Here is a 22,554-nt window from a genome sequence, read left to right as displayed (position 1 = left end):
TGTCCCCTTCTTCTGCTCCCAGGACTGCTGCTGTTACTTCTTGAGCCAGATTGCTGAAGTATTGTAGGGTAAAAACTAATTCTGAGGTATGAGGTTAGATCAATTTCCAGCTGAAACAGGTCTGCATTTGTGCACAGCATCATCAGACTACAGATGCTAATCTGCCAGTGCCACACAGCACTTTTATTTTTAAACTCAGATAATTAGGGTAGTATTACGCAGCAGTGTGTGACACTGACACCAACCACCCACCTCTTTCCCCAGGATTTTATTCATGTTTTCCCCTACCCAGGATTTCCCTGGTACAAACAGGCACACTCTCAGGACACTGTTGGTACTGCAGGGTTCACTGTGATGTAATGAAGCAGGTTTGATGAAAATCTGATATTACCAAGACCCAGCTTCAATAGAGAAAACACAACTCATTTGTTTAGCAACTACAACAGTTTGCTACTGGGTACAGCCTATCGGTGAGATCTCTAAACCAGGCTGAACAGTGTGAGCTGTCATCATGGCAGATACCATCCATGGGTGGGAGTGATGGCAGAGAAAATAGCCCCTGATCAGTAATAACACTGATGGGGTAGCTTCATCCAGAAGGGAGCAAACAGTCGTGGGAGATATTGGATTCAACCAGCAATGTTCAGAGCTGCACACCCAGTTACTCCCCAGCCTCAGAAACCACCTCTGCAGTGGGACATGAGTAGCTGTCCCCATTAGCGTGATGCCATACAAGTCACAGTCACAGCTGCATCAGGTGGAGGGACCCTTCACTTGCACAGCCCTAAAGAACAGTGTATCAGAAATGGTTTCTGTAAAGATGTAATGAAATTACATTAGAAGTTACAGTTCAGAATCCACTGGGCCTCCTTGGCTTTTATTTACTGGAGAAGATGCAACTTCCACTGTAGATTTTTGAGTTTTGGTGGAACAAGTAATTCTGGATCTGAAAGGCAAACAGAAGTGTCAGAACATAGGGCAGCAGCAATGTGGTTTCTTCAGGAGCTGTGAACTACTTAGTTTGCTTTTCTGTATATCAAAGGACTCTGAGGAGTCTCTGACACATAGTACTTCCCTTTAGTGACTGATCACCAGCCTGCATAGAAGAGTGCCCCCAGCAGAACTGCTTACAGAAATTAGTCTCTGGGGCAAATCAAGTCCCCTCTCCTTTAAGTGTCACTGTTCAGAACAAGGAAGCCACTATCAATGGCCAAAAGCATTACTCCATTCACCAATAGCTGGGACATGACACACAACAGCCAGCTGGCTCTGTTAAGTGTGAATTAAGAGGCACAAAGTCTTCTCAGGAGCCAGCCCTGGCACGTGGCAATAGGCAGGTCACATCTGGAGGTTTATTAGGGGATTTCTCCTGGCAATTCCAGGACTAGTAGGGGAAGAGTCTGTAGGACCAGTGGGGAAGATGGAAGACAGAGGGGACATGGGACCAGCCCTTGCTAGGTCTCTCTGCCCTAAGTTTGTATTAGCTGCAAGGACTTCAAGATGACAAAGCACTGCAACAGACTATAACCTCGCCTAGTCAAGAGCCTGGGCCCGGCTGCCAAAGCCAGACAGAAAAACTGAGTGGGTAAGTTAGAAGCAGAATTATCTAACGTATTCCCCGAGAAATCAGTCTTTCCGTTTCCTCACAACGGACAGACACTACACACACAGGGAGCCAGGAGCGCAATTCAAACAGTAGTTCTAGCACAGGACTTCAGAGCAAATAAAACCTTATTAAGAAGACTGCTCACTTGCCGCAAGTCAGGAGGGTACACCATAAATAAAAGCAGGAAACTCCTACAACTGAAGAAATGCTACAACTGTTGGCAGGTAGCAATGCTTGGAGAGTCTCAAAGCCCACTGATCTCACTAACACTTCACACCCACACCTAACTCAGAGCCCCAACTAACCTTGTACAACAGGAGTCACCATCCTCTTCTGCTGATAGGCAGCCATTATGCTGTTTGCAGTTGAATTGGGTCCCAGCATCTGTATGAAGAAGCAACACCCATGTTCCAATGTGCACCAAAAAAAAGCTAAGAGAAGGGATACCTGCAAAGAAAACTCTGCTACTAGTCTCCAAAAGCAGAAGCGGCTGCCTGTGGGAGACTTCACAGTACAAAATGTCCAGGAATATGCGATTAAAGCCCAGTAATGCCTCAGAAAAGTTAACACTGAGGCAAAAAGAGAGAACTGCTTTTGGACAGCTTCTTAGGACACAGAACCATTATCCCAGCACCTAAAGTTCATTTGAGAGTCTCAGCTCCCTGTCACATAGAGCAGTTTTAATCTATCCTTAGAGTCTTGCTAATCCGTAGTTAGAGGGAGGATACTGGGGAATATCTTTGTGTTCACCTGAATGCTCAGAAACTACTTATTAGAAATAAAGACTTACTTTGGAAGGGAATTAAGTGTAGTCCTCTTGATTTCCTTATTCTGCACTAAGCTGAAGCTTAGAAGCCCAACATAACCCTTTGTTTTGCAATATATTCATTATGATAGACAAGTTCAGACTAAATTGACCAATCTGGTAGCTTTTCACTTCACACCACCAGGTTGGACAACTACTACTCCAGTACATAAAAGCTATGCTAACACTTCATCCATCAGGCCTAAAAAAGAAAACAGCGCTCCTATATTCTATAAATTGCTTAAGATAGTACTTATGAAAAGAAGTCACCACTAGGACTGGTAACACAAGCCTTATGACACCTCATCACGTTCAACACGGCATTCAGTGCAAGGGACACAGCAGGCTATACTTGTTGTACACATCTGGCATGCACTGACTTAGCAGGTACTGCACAGAATATCTATTTGACCTCTGCAGGTAAAAAAGCAGATCTGGAAAGCCAGGGAAGGATTCTGGACTTTTTTCTGGATAATGCAAAATATTGCTAAATACTTGGTATGATATAGCAGGTGTGATGGGTACTGTGAATGAACACAGACCGGGTTGACAGAGTTCTGCTGCAGGTCTGGAGTCCAGATTTCTGGGATCGAGGTCTCCATCAAATGCAAAACCTCTTCCAGGACTTGCTGCAGTGCCCCAGCTTGGTCATCATAACCGAACAGCACAAGCTGCTTCAGAAGGATGTGTATGTCTCCTGTAGGAGAGAACAGAAGCACAAGCAACAGACATACACACAGGTATGCTAACAGCTATATTTTTCTGGTATCATGGAACAGAAAGGGGAGCAGTAAATCAGAACTGGATCCGTCCCTACCCAGCCCCTACAGTGCCTGAGTACAAATGTGAGACAAATCTGTCATGGCACTGACAAGGCCTCACTTCTCTGCTCCCAAACTTCAAATGTGGAAAGATCACACTTTTACATGTTCTTCCAGGCACAGAGGCAGACAAACTAAATCAAGGTCCAATGCAGATGGTCTTACAGACCAGACAGCTCCTCTCCCCAGCATACCCGTTAAGAACAAGAGGGAGCACACTGCCTCAGCTGTCCTCACAAGCTGCGGGGTGGATTTAGATCAAGTGTCCTACCCTTCACAGTCTCAACAGCACGAACATTTTCTCCCAAGACTTCCAGAAGGGCCATATCTTCAAACAGACTCCCCTCCTTCAAGCTGTATCTCTTGCGCTCAGCCTTGCGCCGGTTCTTTGAGGATCGCCTGGAAAAGGAGGATGCTTAATTACAGTGTGCACAACAGGATTAGCTGTAACAGGGTAAGTCTGAAAGACCACCAACAGCATGCATGCAACTTGTCACTCAAGTCCTTACTCTCTCCAATGAGAGGGGACTGCACGTATCTTTGTGTCCCTGTTTTCAGTGCTACTCAACCAATATCCTCTGTGGTCTGAAATGCAAGTCAGTACCTGGGCTGTTTCTCTACTACAAAAAGGACTACTCTGTGTTCCAGCAAGGTTAAAGCATTGCTCTAAGCACAAAGTAGGGTAAATTGTTTGGCAGTAGTCACTAGCATGCAAAGCTGAGCTCCACTTAAAAAAATTTGGTGCCAGGGCTTGTGCACATTTTCATCTCTGCCGTCTCCATATGCTGTGCATTAATACAACTCAGCTCCTGCCCATTATCACAGGAAAGCAACTACTAAACACAGGCCAGTACTAGCTGCATAATGTTGCCAAATGATCGGCACATTCTGACACAGGTATGCCAAATACTAAGGTTGCATTCTCTTCCTCATTTCATCTGGACCACAGAAAGCGCTCTAAGAAGTCCACACTCTTCCCACAACTGTATTTTTCCACATTTCAGCTAAGGAATTCAGAAGCAGTCCCACAGATTATGCTGGCCTTTAACACACCCCTCCCCACACTGCAGCCCACATTCTTAAGAGCAATCAAAAGCAACACAGACGCCCACTATGGGAAAACATCGGTTATGAGAGTTAGTAGCAACCCTCAGCCATTAAGTGCAAAACCTAGGACAAAAGGGCATAAGCCATGCGCACAAGCTGTTCATATTTGAGGAGCTCTGCCCATGTTCTGTGTCAAGCTCCCTACAGCCAGCTATTCTGGCAACACGCCTGGCACCCAGAGAGCCAGCTCCTGCCCAGAGTCTGCGTTCACAGCTCCTCTGCTGAGCACTCAATTCCTGTTGCATTAGTAGCTTCTGGCATTTTCTGCTCTCGCCCTCCCAATAAGAGTTAAAATAACCATGAAGTGCCTGTAATTAAAAGTAGCTTCAAGGCATGCACAGCTGTGAGGAGGAGCATGCCAAGCATATGCAACATGCCCTCCCAAATGCTGATGCCAGGGCAGCCACTACCTAATTTAGGGGCAGATACTTACGCTGATATTCTTGAATTGCTGTGTGAATATTTGCTGTTCATGTCACTAGCTGTCACAACACTGCTGGTTTCAGAGAAAAGATCCAATTCTGGGCAATTTGGCATTTCATAATCTGCAAAACAGGTTAACAATTACTACAGTATGGATAAAGGTCACAGTTATGCCAAGCTTTCTCTCCGGGTAACCTATGTAGCTTGTTCGAGAAGCAGCTTGGGAAGATTCATTCCACCTGCTGGCAATTCAGAGCCTTACGGCAGTCAACCGCACTCAGCCAGCACACAAGAAGAAACAGCAATTGTGAGAACACTGCTCCTCTGCCCTGGTGGGGATTGTGATATTAAACAGCACAATCAGAGGGATGACAATCCCAGTGCAGCAAATCTGGATCAAGACAAAGCATTCTGCTTTCAGAAAGCTTCCCTGAGCCTGTGTGAGCTGGCAGGTGAATATACCTAATAGATACTCAGCACAAAGGACGTGCTGAGTGCTGTCAGACCCAGCCTAGCTGGCACTATGGAGACAATGATGTGTCATTTTGAAGAGCTTCCAGCTGCATTCTGATCCCATGAAAGCTGCGACACAGAGAGCACTGAAGAGAAGCTGTCTTTACAGAATGAGAAAGGTCAAACAATCCCAGTCCAAGTATGGTGTGAAGAGGGTGTGACAAGAATGCTGTTCTACCTTTGTAGGTGCCAGTGGAGCTAGAAGAGAGCACAGCTCCACCAGGGCAAATGGAAACCACACAAAAAAAAAGACGATCACAGTTACTTATGCAGGATAGTCATATGTATCTCAATACCAACCCAGCAGGCTCTCACAAGCCTTCTCCTTCAGCTCTCGGACCACTTGCAGGCGACTCTTATGGCGAAGAAATGCTGTTTTCTGAGAATCTAGGAAGATCATCTGACTTTTCTGAGCTGCTCAATAAGAAAATCAGAACATGAACATTTGTGCAAGAGAACCAGAAAAACACCTTTTACACAAGTTTGAGGGAGCAGAGTCCTTCAACAAGCTCAGAAGTCAGGTGCAAAGCACACAAAAAGAATTCAAGTGTAAGGCAATTCAAAGCTTACAGTACAGGAGCCCACCAAACAAGACGAACCTGGATGCACAGCGAGGTAACCTGCCAGACAAGCACTTTCTAGAACAGGAGTCTATTTCTGATACAGGAAGAACAGAAAGCTCTGTGGCCAAATCTCTTTATGTTAATTAGGTCTGAATTAAAAGAAAAAATCCCTCAACTCATAAAGCCTACTGCCCATAGCATGAAAAGGAAAGACTACCAATAGTAACCAACCATCCTTCCTGGATGGAAGCAAGAATATGGATATAACATCATATTTTTCCAAAACTACTCATAAAAGCTTATAGGACAAACAGCTATTTTCTTAGTCCATAACTCCACTGCCACATGTGCTCTGGAACAAGGACTGTCCTGCTTGTTTGTGGACACCCAGACAGAGATCCCTTTGGAGTTTGTGATTGTGAGGTGTGGAAAAGCTCGGAAAGAGCTTGACTAAGCTAAGAAGAGCCCATGACACTGTAGGGCTTCAAGCTGCACTGAGTAGAGCCAATTGCAGCTAACTGGGCAGCATCAGTTAGGCAGAACAAAGCACCACTCCATACAGCTTACAGTACTGGCGTGCTGTGACTTCCCACAGACCCAGTAAAGACCTTCTTCAGCCTCTATAGCACTGAGAAGTCTCATTCTTGTACAGATTCACCTTCCAGAACCGCAGGTTTGAAGTTGGTCTCCAAGATATCCAGTCTACCATACTTGTGAATCTGGATCAAGGAAAGGAAACAAGGTATTATTTCAGTATCTAACCCAGATCCCATCCCTCTGTCCTTGCACTCTATAAAGAAATATTGCCTCTCTGGTTCTTATGCTCTGAAATATCTTACCAGTCTTAAAGCCTCCTCCCAGAGAGCCCCTTCTAAGAGCAGGAGAACAGCCTCTTCATAGTCCTACAAGGAAAGAACAACCATGCACTGCTACTGATGCTAGTAATACACATTCAGGCAGCAACTATTCAGATGCACGTTTCAATACAGCAGTACCACCGTCGGGACAGGAAAACACTACTGTGCCAGGTACTTGGAAGTGCTAATATTAAAAAAAAAAACCCCGAAACCTTATGTTACTTTTCTGAGGGAGTACCACCGTCGGGACAGGAAAACACTACTGTGCCAGGTACTTGGAAGTGCTAATATTAAAAAAAAACCCCCGAAACCTTATGTTACTCTTCTGAGGGGAGATCTCTCTCGAACTGTCTTCCTTACTTCAGCCCTCATGCTTCAGCTCTCCCGAGACAAAACCTTTTTGTACCAAAGCAGAGGCAGCTTAATGAGTGGGCAAAAACTCAAGGACATAGCATTCATCCACATCCTGCTCACTGCATCATCTGGACCTCCTCTGCCCTCCCCAAGAGAGCCCATGGCACAGACTGTTTTGCTGTCAACATGCATGGAGTCACATGTGGCCCAGGAGAACAGAGAAAACACAGATGACATATATTGGGGCACAAACAGGAGGGTAATTACCTGTGTGTACTGCTCCAGGAGTGTGGCTGCCTCTGCATGCTTTCTCTGTTCAACTAGTTTTCCTACAAGAAAAGGTGGAGTTCAGCTTTTCAGACACAGCTGGATTTTGTGCCACAAAACAAAAAAGTACAGGGAAATCCCACTCACTAAGGCACTTTCTACCTGCTCACACATTTAATCTGCCTGGTAAAAAGAAGGGCTGCCTGATGCCAAGAATTCATTAACTTACAACATCATCAGTCAGCTGCCTGTGAAATTGCTGGTGCACATACCTCAAGGCCAGCTAGAGAACATTTTCCCCCCAGTCTGAGACAGAAACAATGAAGTCTCTGAAGTGGAGGGGGCTAGGATGTAAAAAGGAAATCTCTTGACAGCTTCACTGTATCATAGCCTTGCTATCTGCAGGGAGCACTTTGCCACTGCTCTCTGTGGTATGGACAGCAACCATCAAGCAGTGGGATTCAGGGCTTCTAGTCCCCTAAAAGTCAGAACCAGCTTTGACACTGGTTCATATGCTAGGATGCAACGTAAGAGATCAAGCGATACACAACACACACACAAAAAAAGTGAAATTAACCCAGCAAAGCAATCTCATCCAAGACAGCTTGTATCTGCTTATTTTGCTACATTACAGTTGTGATTTAAGACTGTTACCAGAAAAAACTCTGCCTTTGAGTAAGGCAGAAGTCAGGATGATGCTCTATTTCTCTTGCTGAAATATATGCCAGGTCCACAACACATCTCACACATGCAGTCTGGTATGTCCTAGTAAGCACACATTCTGAGACCAGCTACCTTTTTCACCTGCAGCTGGATGGCACATAGCTTCACATGTACCAACTGGTCCTAGCTGCTAGCAGGCTTTTAAGGAGAAAACATGATGATGCAGCTCTGAATTATCCAACAGCCGTTAAGACCTGTGACTAGGCACAGTACTTATGTCAATGATGTCTAGAAGCCTCAGTCACGTCAGACTCTTCAAAGAGTCCCCATTCCCTGAGGTCAATCAAGGAGTCAATTGCAGTTCAACAACTAGTTGCAAGGAAAAAGTGCAAGAAGCAGTCTGCATGGGGCAGCAAAGGCCACAGCTAGCTTGGCAACTCCTGGGTGCCTACCAGCTCAGCTCTAACATCTTCTGGTTCCTTTGAGAAACAACGGTGATATACAATCACACAAACCCTTGGGAAACATGGGATCTTTGCTCTCCCTTTAAGAAAACACTGCTGAAGACTGAGGTTTTTCACTAGATTTTAGGAAAAATCAAAATGAGACAGTTTTGCTTTGACACTTCCATCTCCTCAAGGCCTACCTGCCATGCTCCGTGCCAGGCTGGACAGCTTATCTTTTGTGTAACCAAGCCGTGACGCCATGCACAGGGTTTGCTGCCAGCTGCCACTGTTCTGAAAAGCATCAAGTGCTTTTGCAAAAATACCAGCACGAGCAAATATCAATGCAGCCTGTTCATATAGCTGCTTCTGAAGCAAGTACTCCCCATATGCATCACTGATATCCTACAAGAAAGGACAAAAGAGAAATAAGAAATCAACTGTAGAGTCAGTAGCAGTCCTCCATTAGTAAAAATTAATTGCCCATCAACAAAAGCTTATTTCCCCTTTCCCAGGGAACCTCTACCCACAATGTTCCTACCCCATTTTGAACTTTGTATCAAGCCAGGGGTTGATGATTAGCACATGGAGACATTTCAGAGAGCTAAAGCAAGAGACATAGGGAAGTACCTTACTCTCCAAGCCAAAGGCTGGGTAAACTACATACTGCAGGAAATCAGCCCCTTCTTCCCCACTCACGAGTGGTTTTTGTTGGAATGTCTCCCTGAACCAACTTACTCCAGGAGTCAAAGGATGCAAGCCCTGCAGCTCTATAGGCACAGGCTGCTGTGAATCAATATCCTGAGCTTCACTATGCTATTCAAAGCTGACAATCTTCATCAAAAAGGGGCAGGTGGATTTGACTGGAAGAATACAGAAGGAATAAAGACTCCCAATGAGCCAAAGTCAGGAACAGACCTCTCTCATGAGGAAAGAGTGCTTTCACCATGTTGCGAACAGACTTCCTGTGTGTTGTATATTTACAATATCTAAATTAAATTATATTAAATGCATTTATTTACATTTTACCTCAGCCTTGGGCAAGATAAAGTTCTTCAGCAATACTGACACCACTGAGGGACACTACATGCTATGAAACAGCACATCTACAAGTTCCCCAAACTCTCTAGAGCTCTTCAGAATAGCTTAAGGATAACAAAGTGTCCCCACAGAATCTGCAAGTGCCAGACAGAAAGCTGGTATCACAAAGGTCAAGACAGGAAGAAAAGTCTTTCTGTGGTAACGGGAGTTCTCCAGCACACCACAAGATACCACAGCAGAAAACAGACTCCCAGGTCATCTCCTGGACACAGGATCAAAGAAGTAACAGCCACTCCTTCAACTACCAGTCCTCCCAGAGTCAGTACCAAGAGTCATTCCAGCTATTATCTCAGAAAAGGCTCTCAGACAGCACAAGAATAGCAATGACCTGCAGGACTTGAACGTAAGCAGATGCTGTCTCATCCCATCCTCAGGAACCTTGAGTGAGGGCAGGAGAAACACATGCATGAGAGAATAAAAAGCTTGCACACTCCAGTATCACGTGCTTACACACCTTGTACTCCTGAGTGCTAAAGGCATACAGCTTCAAGGCTTCACAATAGAGATTCTGATCCTTCACCAAGTTCAGAAATTCAGAGAAGTGTTCAGGACCTGCAGAAATAATTTATTTTTTGTAGCAATAAAAGAGAAAGCACATGACTTTCATGGCTCCCAACCAGTCTGGGTTCATTCAATCAAGAAGCAACTACAGGTGCTTGGGTAGAAGTGCACAAAAGCATCTAATTCTACTACTGTAAAATTAAGGTGTTCACCTCCTTGAGGTTTGCTCCACTTTTGCCAGCAATATTAATTGGGGACAAGACACCTACAACAGGAACAAAACAAGACTTACGCTTCATAATCACAGGCCAGTAAAGATTCTTATCTTTTTCTCTCTGCGCCAAGCTATGCTACAAAAATTATGTATCAGAAGTAAGTTAACCAGGTACTACTAGGAGGGAAGATGACCTTGTGCAGTCCTTCTTTTTCTTCAGTTGTTTCCCCCCAAAAGGCTCTCCAAAATGGAAATGTTCCACTGCAGAATTTCTCCTTAGAGACACTGCATGTGCAGGACACCTACCACATTTGCTCAGGTGCCCAAGAGCTTTTGTGTATCTCTTCAAGTGCCTGTCTATTGTGTATCGCTGATAATTGGTTTCCATTTTCCGGAGTGTATTTAAGAAGGGCAAGTATTCTTTTGGGTCCTGCAAAGAATAACAAATAATAGGTGAGCTAATTTGGTAAGAACCTTATTTGTCCCCATCTTCACCAAAGACAGTCCTGTATTTGAAATTATATGATCATACACACTCCCACATGGACTTCAGCAGTATCCGAAGGCTGGTGACTTCTATAATTCAAGGCTATGTATCATATAAAATATTGCTTTCTATTAGCTATTATCATGTATAAATTTGCAGCTGTAAGGCTGATCAATACCCCCCACACCAAAGGTCATAAAACCTGTTAAAATGAATAGGGTGTTTTAATTGACAGACAGCAGGCTCTGGGAAACATTGGGAAACTCTGAAGATCCTGATGGGCATTTCCATTTAGAGATTTCAAATTACACCTGCTAGTTATCGTGGCCAACACCAAATAAGCAAGAATCAAAAGAGTACAGAACTAGGAACGTAAGGCATGCAGTCACAACACTTCAGACCACAGTCCCTCCCTTCCACAGAGCAACTTTGCCATGCTGCTCTAGAAGAGCCCTATTTCATCTTGAGCCCAAGCAAGTTTCCAAAGCTGTGCTCAAGAAGTAGTAAGGGATGCAGAGACATGCCACCTTTTCCAGCATCATCGTAAGCACACACAGGACTTCTGAGCAACTGAAATCCTGCCTGGGTAGAGAGTGAACTAAAAAATCATGTGGGTTGATCCACAGACTACAAAGAACCTTTGTGAAAGCAGAAAAACAGTTCCCTGTCTGGAACTATAAGCCAAGACCTTTTGAGACTTTTCTGCCACCATGACGACTAAATCAAAGTCATATGTCCCCAAGGAATAATCATACAATTCATTGACATCCACAAGGAAAAGCAGGTACTTCAGTGCTTCTTCTGCACTCACAGCTTTGGCATCTGCAGTAATGCTTTCTGTAACAAGATAAAGAAGCATACTATCAGTTACACCATCAGCAGTGGAACCTTGCTCTGAGGGAGGGATCCAGCATATCCTTGACAGCAGACAGGGACCACCAAACTAACAGTTCGTTCTGTCTTACAGGAGGCGTTACTTTGCCTTTCCTAGGCAACTTCAAGCGCCAGCCCAAGCATAGTAACTTGTTAAGCATGCAGCAGTGACAAGGCAAAAGTATCAACACAGAATAAATACAAAGTTTGCCTGTTCGAGATACTAGGACACAGAACAGGAACCTCCTATTTCATGGTGGGAGAACCAGAGTTCTGACTGGAAAGAGAAAACAGCTCTAACTCTGGGCTATCTGCTGACATATCTTAGAATCATAAAATCATTAATGCTGGAAAAGACCTCAAGGATCATCAAGTCCAACCGTCAACTCAACACCACCTAACTCACTCAACCATGTCCCTAAGCACCACCATCTACATGTTTGTTGAACACCTCCAGGGATGGTGACTCCACCACTTCCCTGGGCAGCCTGTTCGAATGCCTGATCACTCTTTCAGTGAAAAAATTTTTTCCAATATCTAGCCTAAAACTCCCCTGGTGCAACTTGAGGCCATTTCCTCTTGTCCTATCACTTGTTACTTTAGAGAAGAGGCCAGCACCCACCTCACTACACCCTCCTTTCAGGTAGTTGTAGAGAGTGATAAGGTCTCCTCTCAGCCTCCTCTTCTCCAGACTAAACAACCCCAGCTCCCTCAGCCGCTCCTCATAAAACCTGTGCTCCAGACCCTTCACCAGCTTTGTTGCCCTTCTCTGGACCTGCTCCAGCACCTCAATGTCCCTCTTGTGGTGAGGGGCCCAAAACTGAACACAGTATTCAAGGTGCGGCCTCACCAGTGCCGAGTACAGGGGCACAATCACTTCCCTAGTCCTGCTGGCCACACTGTTTCTGATGCAGGCCAGGATGCCGTTGGCCTCTGGCCACCTGGGCACACGGCTGGCTCATGTTCAGACAGCTGTCGACCAGCACCATATCTTAGCTGATACGCTGCTGTGCCATTAACACACAGCTAGTTTAAAGCACATTTCTGTTTTCTGACTGACTCCGTGAACAGCCACCTTAAAGTAACTTTCAGGGTGAACCATCCTAACAATGAAAGCTCCTGCAAACCATCCATTTTCAAAACTTTTGAGCTCCTGATACAACACCTCGAAGATCATGAACCTTCTGGAGAGCAATTTCCAGTTCTGGAGGACTTTTCTTCACATGTGCTGTCAGTATTGATAGACAGTATCTGAAGAGAAAAGAAGCAGTAAATAAAAAAGTGAGAAGGCAGAAACACTGCTTATTCCTATTTTAGGCACAGTTTGTGCAAGTTCTATTTCACATTTTAGCAAAGGAAAAAAAAAGCCTTCTCAGGTATTTCAATCTTTTTAAAGGAAGGTGGGAAAAACGGGAAGAGAACAGAATATACTAGAAAGGTTGTTCTATTCAGCACGTCTCCCCAAACATGTTACAGGAACAGAGGTGTGTTTCGAATAGAATGAGCTTCCTCACGATGCCAGCCAGCATAATGGAGAGAGAACACCTCTCTGAAAACTCACAACAGCTGGACACAGTCTTTCAAATCAAATTTGTCATGAAATTTTTTTTTTTTTATAAAAGGAAAGATTTCTAGGCGGTTATTTCCACTTTCATACCTTTCACGCATACTATTGCAAAACAGCTTTCCCAGCCAACGGAATGCTTTGTTTTTGGAAACAAAGTGGTGAAAAGTGTACATTTTCAGGGCCCAGCAGCAACCCGCCACCTGTTGCTCCTCTACCCGCTGTTTCACTTATAAGGTGCCAATGGTTTAACATTGCTTCAGTAATCACTATTATCCCATTTTCCCACTCCTGTCTGGTGTTGATGAAACCAAGGAGGATGGTTACCAAAGAGGTAATCATTCAGAAATACACGGCTGAAGATTTACAAAAGTAATTCAGTCTCAAAAGGAACAGCTATCTTTCCGAAAGGCCAGCTGCTCGAAAAAGCCAGCATCTCCCACCAATTACAATCTTGCTCATGTCTCTCTGTCCCCTATGCTACCCAGGCTACTCCTAAATTGAGTGTATTTCTTAAACCTTTATTAAGCATCCTGCAACAACTACTTCAGTTCTTGTGGCAAAAAAAGTTGTTTTGCTATCTGTGGAATTATTAGATCCTGCAGTTTTCAGGACAGCATCCTCAGGAGATGGAAGATACGGCTACACAAATTTTATGGATCAGAGGTTCATCTCCAAGGATCTGAAGCAACATAACTGATATTAAGGACTGCTTCACTTTCTGCAAATGACTTATCAGAAATCTCTGTAATGGTTTGTTCACCTACAACAAGAAAATGCTCACTTTTGAGGGTCAATGTGTTCCATGGCAACTCTCAACACATCACATACGAGGTTCACTTTTTTCTGATCAGGCTGCTGGCGTGGTTGAGCATTACTGCTACCGTTCAGAGATGGGTACATACTCTTCGTGAAATCTTCTTCTCTAAATACAAACAGATAGCACAATCCATCACACAGCCCAGCACAAAGATAATAACATTAAGAAACACAAATGCATGCAGAAAATAACTACTCAACAAAATAGCTCATACATCATTTAGTACTGACACACAACCTGCCACACTACCAGAAAGCTCTCCAACATATATCACCCATTCCAACTGATTCTTAGCCAAGAAAGGCAATGAAAGAACTGGTCAGAACAACTGCTTGAGTTGCACAAAAAATCAGCAGGCAAGACTTTCAAGATACAGCCACGTTCTACTAAATGCACTATGGACACACTGAGCACAGAGCACGTCTGAAAATTAAGCCATTTGCTTTTCTTTCTAGACAAAGATTTAAGGTCAGGTCAAAACTGTAAATAAAATAGAAAGGCTAAGTGATAGCTCCAATTCCTAAACAATTATTTACTTCAGCAAGCTTGAGCCGTCCTGAAGCTACCAATGCCCTAAAGGCTCTTGTCACTCAACCTTTGAGAAAGAAGGCAGTGGATCTGATTTGGGAACCTAAGCAAGTATCTTGGCCTCAGGCTTCAGATAAGCAGTGCTGTCTTGCTCCTCTTTATGCAGGAACAAAACTTTCTCTGTTCATATTTACCTCTGTACAGCAAACCAGAAGACAAGTCAAAGCAGTCAGATGATGTCCTAATCTCTTCCTGGAAAAATCTAATGGCTGCCTGCAAGCTGGCATTCCCAAGACACACTGACTGTCCCTTGTCCCTTAAACTACTGTGCTTACTGGAGTCTTTATGACCTACCATGCCAGATTTCTGACTCCTTGCACCTGCATTGAAAAGCTGCCAATATTTTGACAAAATAATATACCAACACTGATTAAATGCATGCTTCCATTTGCAAAACTATACTCACTTCAGTTCTGTGAAAAACAAGTTGATATAGTTCACAGAATCCATTTGCCTGATAAAGGTTTCTGCATTTTCCAGAAATACCTGAAATGTACAGGAATATTACTAGTGTTATTCTGCACAAGTACATTAAATACAAGAACAAATTCAAAGACCCTCTCTGAATGTACAAGGTGAAGGAAATGCTAAATCTGATCTGCCTGCATGAGGATGCAGCAGTGCAGAGCAATAATTTCTGCCGAAAGCAGAACTGACAGCAACACTTCTTTTAAGCCCACTGCTCAAACGTCATTGGATTCCACGCTAGATGGAATTGTAAAAAAACAAAACAGAACTGGGCATACTTGCCTTGGGATTATGGTCATAGAGAAGATTGAGGTTGATTCGCAGCTTCCTCATACACTGAAATGCTTCCCTGAACATAATCCTGGAGGAATGAGTAAAGTGGGACAGTTTATATAGTGAATAGGTGTAATATCTGCAAATAAAGGCAACTGACTAGAGGTAAGAACAGACCCCACAGAAGGAAATAGCCTAGGCAAGAGGCTGTGTAGCTTGCCTTCCAGAAAAAATGTGCAAGGTCAATCCTGTTCATTGCCATCCTCTGCAGCAGGACAGACCAGCACACCAGGCTGGGAAAGCAATACAGGCCTTGCATTATTCTTTTCCTCTCTTAAAACAGAGAACTGCATTTTAACCTAATGAACCAACATCTGCTTCAGAAAATTTCAATATAAATCAATTAAACAAATAAAAAATGAAAACCAGCAAACTTCGTCATGAAGTGATTGAGGTATCTAAAGAATGGAGCAGATTAAGTTCTACCACCCACAGTCTCAGTACATATAAGCCCTGCAGTGGTGAAGTGAGAGGCACCTGGGACTGCCTGAAAGCTGGACTTCTGGCTGGTAGGCCAAGACACAGTGTCATTTCCATTAACAAAGTCAATTCCTTTGAGTTTAGCCTCCCTCCCTTTTCCAGCACAACAAAACCAGGTCAGCCAGTCTCTAAACAGCTCTGACTAGGGAAGGGACGACCAGAATGCACCCGTGCCACTTACCTGTCTAGCCATTTCTGAATTTGGGCAAGAACCAGAGCTCGGTGGTGAACGGTCTCCAGATTTCCTCTCGGCATCTATAACACAAGATCCACACATTTATTTATTTGTCGTTATTCTGCCTACACTGAAGGCAAAATGAGGACTGGCCAATTTCTAGGACTGTCTGCTATTTGTAAGTCCATTGTCCTATTTGTTCACTTCAAAGGACACGTAATTTCAATGACTGTGGAAAAACACTGAAATTCTCTCGGCTCAGAAACATTCCTTCCTCAGGAGGCTGGACTCCACTCAACCAGGCAAGACTCAGAGCAACCTGATGAAGCTTTCAGGTTAGTCCAACTCTGAGGACGATGTTGGGCTACACCCCTCCAGAGGTGCCTTTCAAATTACATCCTTCTCCATTCTGTGAACCTCTGCTGGTTCTGAAGAGTGAGGTCAGCACTTCAGACAAACTTAGTGCCAACACTAGTGGTGGACTGCTAGCAAATACAGCAAGCATAAAGAGGTGAGTCCAAGATTTACCATGAGAGGCCACAATATGTACCACTACGCTACCTCAGCCATTAGGAACTTGAATAACCCTTCCCAGTTCTGTTCATCCCCACTGCCTGTCCTGGACCTAACTCCCACAGGCATGCTCAAAATCCCTCCACATCCAGCCTGCCAGCTGGAGGCTATGAGGCACTGTGGTGCAGCAGTGCAGGGCACCAGCTTCGTAGCACTGCACACATTGTTTGCAAGTTGGCCAACTGCCCACCGAGACAGCCCTCCTACACGCCCCCTGACAGCAGACCTCAACAGACATGGGCACAGCACTGACCTGAAGTACAACCTTTGTGTCCTGGGGCACAACAGTGATGATACGTGAACCTCGCTCCACCTTGCGCAGGGTTTCACTGCTGGTTGCAGCAGCACTGCTCAGGCCAGCCTGAAGGGCTGAAGACAGCATATTTATCAGCACACATGGCACACCACAGCACAGTGCCCCAGTGAGGCTTTCCCGTGTGGCCAACTGAGTCAACAATACACCAGTGATTCAACAGTTCCAGACAGGAAGAGGACCTCTTAGTGCTAAGCACTGCTGTATACAAAGTAGAGATATGTCCTCTATCTAACAAGATCACAAAGCTCAACAGACCCGAGGAAAGGAGCACTGAAAGATATAAAGGACAAAAATTGTCATCCTGCCTTTCCCAGCATCCTCATACCTCTCACAGCCAGATGCTAGCAGAAACTCTTTCTTCTGGTATCCTTTCTCTACCACACACCCTCAAGTAGCACACAGCCCTTTCTTGGTTTTGGACATGTAGGGGAGGGAGAGAATGCAGGGCTGAGCTGTTGAAAACAGTGATAGGACAACAACTACAGCACAAACCCTGCTCCCTGGGAGGACCACGTGGTATACAAAGTCAGTTCCCTGTGCTCCTTGCTCATTTTTTGAAAGCACCTCTCCGCCTCTGTCTCTTAAGCAGTTGGTTTGTGTGACCCAAATACAGTAGGTTTGGATGTGAAAAACGGGGATATCTTGTGGCTCCAAGACAATGGCCATGAGCTGCCAGCAGCAGGCAGCTAGAGCTGGCATTTACCTTTCACTGACATGTTCTTCAAGCAGAAGCATTGACAAGTGTGGGAGTTGGTTGTCACCAACAAAAACTCATTGTATGTTGCAAATGAGGTGATGCTGGAAGCAACCTGTAGAAAAATTAAGTTTATCACTCTATAGAGTTGAACAAGAAAGCTGCCTTTGGCAGAGGAAAGGGGAATGCAATGAGGGGCAAAAACTTTGGTACCTCAGTATCATTAACAAAAAACCGGCATCGATCTGTGAGGCCCAAGATCACCTCCTGTAAATAAAAAGGATGACAAATATAAGCTATCAGTGTCACAACCTCCTGTGTTTCACAACACTGACCAGCGCTGGATTGAAGTACCTTAAAATCAGGTACTGAGTACCTCATGTGAATTACTTAGAAAAGCTGGACAGGAATTCATGCAACCTCTATACCACAAGGACTTAAAGAGTTCCAGCTGGAAACCCAGCTTTGTCTACCCTGTAGCAGAAATCACACAGTAGCAAAATAGAGGCAGAAACCACGCCAGGTAATTTAGTTTTTTATTCAGCAGCATTTGGTCCAAAATACCAGAGGAAAAACACTAGTACTGAGCAGAGGAAAGCAACTCCATATAGTATTCACCTGGATGATAGCTGAAGGAAAGAAACCCTGAAAATACCAGCAAAATTGCTAGATAGTTAAAACAGCTTAACGAACAACAAGAAACCATCAACAATAGGAAACACCAGTAGTAGGAAATCTGCAGTGACTCAACATAGCCCTATTTGCTAATCGCATGAGTTCAGATAAAACAGAGCAAAATGCTGTTTTCAAGAACAGCAGGGCAGTGACTGCTGGAAATTTTAAATCCAAAATTTCTCACTCTTCAATTATGTTATTAATTGTATTCATAGAAGGGGGAAACTGGGTGCTTACTGCAAGCCATTAGAAAAGCTCTAGAAAATGAGGAAAGACATGCTCTCAGCTCTGCACAGGGCCTTACAAAGAATGTTGTTAAGAAGTATCATTGGACTCTGGGCAAAGAATCATAGTGCAAATTTGAAACAGAGAACAACTGAGTAGGGAATTTAGCCTGCTCACAGTCTTACTTACTTCACCATTGATCCTCGTGATAGAAGTCTGCAGGCAAGGGTAGGGAAACTGAACAGGAGAGCCATTGCTAGTCCTCCAGGGCTCAAGGACTGGAGTAGAAGCCTCTAAAGAGCAAAGAAGATCAAACTGTTTTCCAGTCAACCAAAGATTCAGACATTACAACCACATGACATGTATCTCAAGAAAACTAGAGCTGGCAATACGCTACAGTATTTGAGAGAGAGGAATGCTGACACAAAAGTCCAGGACACAGCAGACAAGAAGGTGGTAACTTCCAGGGGCTCAGCGGCACTTTTATTGCACTGCGGAATGAGAGAGAAGTGCCAAGGATGTGGCAGTCTGCCAGCACTTCTGAAATCGCTAAACCAGTCTCTTCTTTTCAAATCACAGAGTCTGAACTGTGATTCCCAACAACATTAACTGCCTTCTGACACAGATCACTAATTTTGTCCCATTTCTGGGAGCAGAGGGAACATGAAAACAGGACAAACTGTCCCTGAAAGTCAAATAATCTCATTAAACCTTTTGAGAAATTGGTAATAACTGCACCTCAGACCAGGTGCTTTAATATGGCCCAGCTTACCCCAGAGGTATTTCAGGATCTGTCTATCAGCCAGCTGCAGAGCTACGGTTTTGGTCACTGGGCTGCAGCACAGGCTGATCACTTCTCCATCAACAGGCACAGACAACCTGGAGCAAGACACAGAACATTAGTCACAGTAGGTACGCCTAATACCTAGATCCTGCATTTCTTGTGGCCAGATAGAAGAATGTACATTTTTGGCATGGACAGGTATCTTATTTATCTAAGGATCTTTTCACAGCTGTGTCAGCTGACACTGACACCACAGAGCACCAGTAACTCCAGCCAACAGGCATTTGCCTAACTGTGCTGGTCAGTGATCTGCATACTTAACAGCACTCTGCAGAGCCCCCACTCCTTTTTGTTCTAGTCTACAATTCATATGCAAATCAGCCTGTCTTTGCTGTGGGAGTGCTGCAGAAAGCAACTCTCAGGGTCCTTTCGGGAAGCAGATTTCTGTACACCAGTGGCTTCCTTTTGTGATCTAGTTCTAGTTCCACTCACTCCCCCACAAAGCGCAGCAGGTGAGGAGGAGGAAGAAAGAAGTAACAAGTGCTACCAGTCCCCTTCTGGACCTTGATAATCATGGGTAAAGGGTAGAAAGGAGGAATTCAGTCCCCCCGAGGGCCTGAAATTCAGACAAAGGTACAGAGCTACAATGTACTGACACAGGCTTGCTAGCATACACCCTCTCATCAAGCTGGGTGTAGGCATCAGGACCACAGACAAGTGCTGACCAGTAGGCAGCTTCATGAGCTGTCTGGTTCTCCTGTAGGAAGAGAGCTGAATTCCCCAACCCACAGCCTCCAGGCTGCACGTCTACTGAGAGACTTAATTCCTTCTGGGCACTGTCCAGGGGCACACTCAGACTTCACACACAACTGACAGATCTCTAGTACCATAAATTCAAGCACTCTTCTTCAGCTCCAGGCATGCGAGGCACTGCAGTCAGATGGTGAAGGACAGACTGAGCAGCATTCTGACCCTGACCAACCACCAGGAAGCTGTCATCTGGCAGCCAGGTGAGAAATCGGAGTCCCAGAGGATTCATCACTTCATTGTTGTTGCTGCCCACATCAACTCTGTCACAAAATAAGAGAGACTGAGAAGCAAACAGAACCTAATTTAAGCAGGTCACCTCACTGGAGAGGTGCAGCTCTTCCTTGGCACACTCTGGCTGCTCAGACACACAGCATGGCTAGGAGGTGTCTAGCACAAAAACACACAGTCACCCAAAACACAGGCTGGGCTGGAGATGAAGGACGAGACCCAGGGAGCCACATTTTTTTTCCCCCTAGGCAGTACTGCTGCCGTGACAACTGTATAGGAACAAATGTAAACCAAGGTGGGTTTTTTTACCTTGTCATTGTCCCTGTCATGCAGGCAGCTCCATTGCTCAGTGTGCTGTGATCATGGGCTTGGGTACTGCACAGCCATTCCTTCGGCTCTGGGAGCAGGAGCAAAAAGTGCAGCAATGCAATTCCAAGAGCAGCGGGCACAGGAAAGGCTACCTCGGTGCTGTCACTGACAGTCACTGCTCCCGCTAGGTCAAGACCTCAGTCAATGGCACTTCTCAGGGTAAATTAGCCACTGTGCTGCCCAATCCTTAGCACTAGTTGCAGCCAAAGTGTCAGCCCAATGAAACCATGTTATCTGACAACATCTTCAAATATTGAGACAAGTCATCAGAGCTGTGACCTCTAAAACATCCAGGCAGGCACTACCCTTTTCTCATCACTACAGCTGTACTGGTTCTATATTACCTGTAGGTTTTATCCAGGTATGGTGTTTCCACAGCTGCTTTAAATCCACTTCCACCCACAGCTCCAAACTTGACAGTGGGGTCATTCATTGTGCTTTGTCCTAGCAAACACAGAACAAAGTAGACTTCAGATGTCCTGCCAACAGAGCCCCTGCAATCTTCATTCTTATAAAAAAGTAGATGCTACAGCAAACTATTATACAAGTCAGAAAATACCACCCCTACACATACAGCCAACACCTAATCCTCACTAATACTCACCCTGAGAAACACAATTACCTTGTAATGTCACAGTACAAAACTCAGGAACAGCAGCAAGAGTCTCTTGTCTCACAGTACACTGAATATAGGACAGCTTTGGGAAGTGCTGGGTGCCTCAGATAGACCCTAGGCAGCTATTCCCAGGCACTTCCAGTGCCAATCAGCAACATGCCATCAGAACAGATTACACAAGACACCACTTGCTGCACTCTGTTCAAGACAAAACTAGGCAGAGGAATATTACCAGAATAAACACATAGCGAAGTGCTGAATGTTACCTTCTCACAAAGCCAATGCACCACCAAAATGCTCCTATGCAACCCAGACTACTAGAGATGAGACAAATGAGCTTGAACCCACAGTAGAACCACAAATACCTCGCTCCTGACTACTAAAGGCTTGAGTGACCATCATCCTACTGGTCCCCCCAGGGTACTGCTCTCAGGAACAGAGGGTTTCCTTTAACAAAACAGTGCAACATGCTCTCACCATATCTGTAGACAGAGATCTTGTTATCAGCATCCAGGATAGCCATGTCTCCACTATGTTTGGGGTCTGTGTGAAATGCAACCTGATTAACTGCCTGCTGGAGCTGGAGCTCATAGGTATACATGGGTGGAGGCACCACAGCATGCTGGAATGCCGTGACAAGCACCTTATCTGTGGAAGAAAACAGAAAAAAAAAACAAGCTGTAACCCAGTTCAACTGTTAGTGATGCTCTTGTCAGGTTCTTTACTGAAAGTAGGAAAAATGTTATAGGAAAATACAGTTGCTGTGCCCTTAGCAGTTAACTCCATTGAACCACCCCTGAAGCTTCCATCAATTACATGGTCCCTCTAACTAATAGCTATGTAGAAACAGCAGCTAAGAGAATTACCATAATCCCATATAGCCTGCATCCAAAAGGCTATGCCACCTCTTCTGATCCTAGAGCTGCAAAGCAGTCCCACTGCTTACCTCCATCTATGACAGCCACATTTGCCACATGCTGGCTATTCTCCCCCATCCCACGGTCTGTGGTCCAATGCCAGTCATAGGAGAAGTAATGCCAACCCCGGCAGAGTACATGCAGTCTGTATGGGTTCTCTTGGTCCCACACCAGCGACACCAACTGATTTTCCACCAAGCTACCAAAATGTAGACTTTGCTTCAGGTACCAGTGATAGTTCCCTGTTGTCCACAGCTGAACTACAGAAAAACAAATGGTTACTACAGACTACTACTTGAGACCCATCTCAAAGAGGCCCCT

The 22,554-nt window shown here is 44.8% G+C and overlaps 1 protein-coding gene across 1 annotated transcript in view; it reads right to left on the bottom strand.

Moving 5' to 3' along the window:
• Positions 1-881: 881 nt before the first annotated feature.
• The window catches only part of IKBKAP (inhibitor of kappa light polypeptide gene enhancer in B-cells, kinase complex-associated protein), a gene marked incomplete at its 5' end in the record, with an annotated part of 29,546 nt that continues 7,873 nt past the window's right edge, over positions 882-22,554 (bottom strand). Inside the window, 27 exons of the mRNA XM_010078145.1 lie at positions 882-946; positions 1,912-1,990; positions 2,954-3,108; positions 3,504-3,631; positions 4,773-4,884; positions 5,576-5,689; positions 6,497-6,557; positions 6,678-6,740; positions 7,317-7,378; positions 8,626-8,827; positions 9,978-10,075; positions 10,545-10,668; positions 11,414-11,562; positions 12,764-12,849; positions 13,947-14,087; positions 14,977-15,056; positions 15,321-15,399; positions 16,033-16,106; positions 16,853-16,968; positions 17,619-17,724; positions 17,823-17,876; positions 18,699-18,802; positions 19,282-19,388; positions 20,181-20,363; positions 21,045-21,144; positions 21,794-21,964; positions 22,263-22,493. Of these exons, the coding sequence (XP_010076447.1) occupies positions 882-946; positions 1,912-1,990; positions 2,954-3,108; positions 3,504-3,631; positions 4,773-4,884; positions 5,576-5,689; positions 6,497-6,557; positions 6,678-6,740; positions 7,317-7,378; positions 8,626-8,827; positions 9,978-10,075; positions 10,545-10,668; positions 11,414-11,562; positions 12,764-12,849; positions 13,947-14,087; positions 14,977-15,056; positions 15,321-15,399; positions 16,033-16,106; positions 16,853-16,968; positions 17,619-17,724; positions 17,823-17,876; positions 18,699-18,802; positions 19,282-19,388; positions 20,181-20,363; positions 21,045-21,144; positions 21,794-21,964; positions 22,263-22,493 (3,044 nt within the window). The remainder of the gene's footprint in view (positions 947-1,911; positions 1,991-2,953; positions 3,109-3,503; positions 3,632-4,772; positions 4,885-5,575; positions 5,690-6,496; positions 6,558-6,677; positions 6,741-7,316; positions 7,379-8,625; positions 8,828-9,977; positions 10,076-10,544; positions 10,669-11,413; positions 11,563-12,763; positions 12,850-13,946; positions 14,088-14,976; positions 15,057-15,320; positions 15,400-16,032; positions 16,107-16,852; positions 16,969-17,618; positions 17,725-17,822; positions 17,877-18,698; positions 18,803-19,281; positions 19,389-20,180; positions 20,364-21,044; positions 21,145-21,793; positions 21,965-22,262; positions 22,494-22,554) is intronic.

The sequence above is a fragment of the Pterocles gutturalis genome, unplaced genomic scaffold, assembly GCF_000699245.1.
Source record: "Pterocles gutturalis isolate BGI_N339 unplaced genomic scaffold, ASM69924v1 scaffold29318, whole genome shotgun sequence".
NCBI classification, from domain to species: Eukaryota; Metazoa; Chordata; class Aves; order Pterocliformes; family Pteroclidae; genus Pterocles; species Pterocles gutturalis.
The sequence above is the reverse complement of the archived record's forward strand: the minus strand, read 5'-3'. Positions and strand labels throughout refer to the sequence as shown.